General features: G+C 31.9%; 1 protein-coding gene across 1 annotated transcript; it reads right to left on the bottom strand.

Annotated features, from left to right (window-relative positions):
* Positions 1 to 226: 226 nt before the first annotated feature.
* Positions 227 to 2,108, bottom strand: LOC9302475 (transcription factor MYB34). Its single transcript, XM_021010118.1, has 3 exons — positions 1,624 to 2,108; positions 1,162 to 1,291; positions 227 to 985 (listed from the first exon to the last, which is right to left on the bottom strand). Exons 1-3 carry the CDS (start codon positions 1,754 to 1,756, stop codon positions 361 to 363), a joined length of 888 nt encoding a protein of 295 aa, XP_020865777.1. The 5' UTR covers positions 1,757 to 2,108; the 3' UTR covers positions 227 to 360.
* Positions 2,109 to 3,301: the final 1,193 nt, after the last annotated feature.

Raw genomic sequence — 3,301 nt, 5'->3', positions numbered from 1 at the left:
ATTAAATGTGTCAGATAAATTATAAAATTTTCATTTAGTTTATGACTCTTTATATATATATATATATATATATATATATATATATATGACTTATAATGAGACTCTAAATGTGTAACAGGCTTATCAATTCCATTAGTAGCATGTCATATAAATAAAAAAATTCTGTGTATTTTCGTAAGAAATATTTTTTCATGTTTTTTTTTTCCGGATTTGTAAACAAAATCCGTGTAATTATGCGAAAATATTGATTTATTATTAGTTTCTTACAACAGCACATTATTTCGACCACGTGATGATACACCAATCTATCACAGGTTATTAAAGGAAAAACCAACGTAAGATTGGTTTTAGTCTGACTCGTTAGACAAAGACTCCAACCATATTGTCATCTTCGTTCCAAGAACCAATGAAGTCCATTGCATCAGCTACATTGACCTCTGGCGAATCTTCAATAACTCCGGCGCCGGCACCGCCGTAGCTTAAAATACCCTTTAACTCTTCCATAATCCCAAAATTATCGACTGTCGTATACATATCGGAGATCTCTTCATTGCTAAAGAATTCGTTGAAGTCATCGGTGAAAGAACAGTTGTCGGAGAAGCCGGAAAATGTCGACGTAGTGTTGATCAAAACTGATGTTGCAGCCATTTTGTTGAGCAATGTGGAAGTCGGAGAATCAACGTCGCCGGAGTTTTGTGAATCTTCGGCGACCGCAGAGTTTCCACTGATGATCCCGGTTAGTAGATCCCGGTTTAATTCCACCGCGTATTTGCTTGCGACGCGGTTAAGAAGCCTAGCGGAACCGGATGAATAAACCGGTTTATTGGTTTTTGGTTCCAGACCAGTTTTACCGGTTGAATTGATCGGTTTGTGAGTAATTGGATCGAGGCCTTTTTGTTTTAGACGCTTCTTGAGATTTGTGTTCCAATAGTTTTTTATTTCGTTGTCAGTTCGTCCCGCCAAACTAGTGGCGATCGCGGCCCACCTTCAATAATCAAACGCAACCATACACATAAATAATAACAAAATTATAGTATATTCTTTTTTGGGGCAAAATTATACTAGTATATTCTCTGTTTGGAATTTGAGATGAAAAGTAAAGTTTTTTCATGCAACATTACACATATAGTAATGATTATCTAATCCAAAATTGAAGCTTACTTGTTACCCTTAAGAGCATGAAGCTTGATGATAGTGTCGTCTTCTTCAGGACTAAACTCTCCCCTCTTAATGTCGGGTCTTAAGTAATTAGCCCATCTCAATCTGCAACTCTTTCCACATCTCTTCAATCCTATATACATTTACACAAATCATATTAATAAATAATATAAAATATACTCCTTTTATTCCTAGTTATTTGATGTTTTGAGTTTTTTACTTGTTCTACCAAGTTCGTAAAAACATCATTATTACTTTTGTTTGTGACCAATAATGGAAAGAGAGAAGTAAAAGTAATATTATTAAACTAACAAAATAATAATTAAAAAATATAAATTTTTTTTTTTTAATATGTGTGTAAAACTTAAAACATCATTGTTTTAGGAACAGAGGTAGTTTATAACTTTCTTTTAAAAAATTGCTAATAATTCAACCATATGATAAAATAAAATAAAATAAAAGTACCAGCTTTTTCAGGGAGAGTACGCCATCCACCTTCACCATGTAGTTGAAGATAAGCAATAAGCTTTTGGTCTTCCTCAGGAGTCCAAGCTCCTTTCTTTATTCCTTCTTCTTTGCAACATGGTGTCCTCACCATCTCTCTATGCTCTTCTTCTTGATTTTGTTTTAGTTTAAATACCTAATTAGTACGTAAAATCCTAGCTAGAGGTAACAAAAGGATCATTAAGGCTCCATGTTTCCAAAAGAAAGACTCTTTAATCCTTTGTTTTAAAATAAAATTAACAAGAAAAAAAAAACTATGCCTTAAGAGAATTGAATAGAGCGTCTGATCAAAACCAGAAGACACTTGAAGACTGTACTCACTGAGACACTCTTTTGACGATGAACACGTGAACGTGTTATCATTATATATCGAGTTTAGAAACGAAAACTATCAATGCTTGTTTTTAGTTCTGTCTCACACAGATTACAGATGTGCTCTTATATAGCAAAATTACGAGAAAGGGATAGAGAGGGAGAGAGAGAAAAAAAAAGGACACATGTACAGATAAATGATTAATAATTATTTGCAGTCAAAAGAAATGATCAATACTCTCACTCTTCTTAATAGTTTGATGTTTTAGAGTTTTTACACATATTAAAAATTTAATCATTGTTTAATCACTTGAACATTAATTTTAATATTACATATTTTAAAATAATTATCAATCAATAGTAATTTAAGAAAGTTAATTATTTTCAATCATTACGCCTTGAAATTTACGATTTATTATTATAAATTAATAAAAAAAAAAGTTAAAAAATCAATTTTCGTGGAACAAATAACAAATGCTAGAACATCAATTTTCTAGAAAATGAGTAAATACTATATATTTGATGGATGAATGGTTGAGACTTGAGATTACACGTTCTTTAAATCTTTTATACACAGGCCACTAAGTCACTGTGGTGCAATGCTACGTGTAATGTTATCATTGGACCAGTCAAGCATCTGTCAGAATTCACGGTCACACGGAAATGCTTACTGATGAGTGATGACACTGTTCAGATGCTCTTGTCCGTTTTAGTTGTTTCTTGTGAGATCAAGGAACATTGTGATTTTGGGTAAGAGATTGTATTGATCTAGGAGATATGGTCGTCAAGAAAAGAGATCAGCCACAATAATAATTGATTCATTCAAGGGTCCCTTCATTCAATCAATAATTAAGGATAATATCATTAAACTATTGCTATTTTATTCTTTCAAAATGTATTGGTTTTAATACTAGTGATTAGTGAAGGTTGAACTATGAGTCTATGACTATGACATTATATATTAAAATTTATCAGATATTTTATAGCATATCTGGAGGATTTGAATTCATAAAACACAACCTTTTTTCATTTTAGTGTATGACTATGATCATTGATAGACTACTTAACAAAAAGAAAACAAGTATTAAACAAGGCAGAAAGAAGGGGTAACCAAATTGAGATGCGAGCAAATATATAGTTCTTGGGCCTAGGAAGCCTTTGGGAGACCCGCGGTTATTCAAAAAAAAAAAATATATATATATATATAGTAATGAAAATTGCATATCACTTTATCTTGATTTAATATTTATTTAGCACAAAAAAAAAACTGACAGCGGCCCAATGACATTTATAAGTCTACCAAAAACCTGTATCACTTCTTTCGGGA

Source organism: Arabidopsis lyrata, assembly GCF_000004255.2.
Source record: "Arabidopsis lyrata subsp. lyrata unplaced genomic scaffold ARALYscaffold_8, whole genome shotgun sequence".
Classification (NCBI taxonomy): Eukaryota; Viridiplantae; Streptophyta; class Magnoliopsida; order Brassicales; family Brassicaceae; genus Arabidopsis; species Arabidopsis lyrata.
The sequence above is the reverse complement of the archived record's forward strand: the minus strand, read 5'-3'. Positions and strand labels throughout refer to the sequence as shown.

What these genes read in the sequence shown, in the direction of transcription:
- LOC9302475 (XM_021010118.1), bottom strand. Translation starts at nt 1,756, where the DNA reads ATGGTGAGGACACCATGTTGCAAAGAAGAAGGAATAAAGAAAGGAGCT. An exon ending in TACTCTCCCTGAAAAAGCTG is followed by an intron (nt 1,292 to 1,623) that starts GTACTTTTATTT and finishes AAATGTATATAG; the next exon opens with GATTGAAGAGATGTGGAAAG. An exon ending in CATGCTCTTAAGGGTAACAA is followed by an intron (nt 986 to 1,161) that starts GTAAGCTTCAAT and finishes TGATTATTGAAG; the next exon opens with GTGGGCCGCGATCGCCACTA.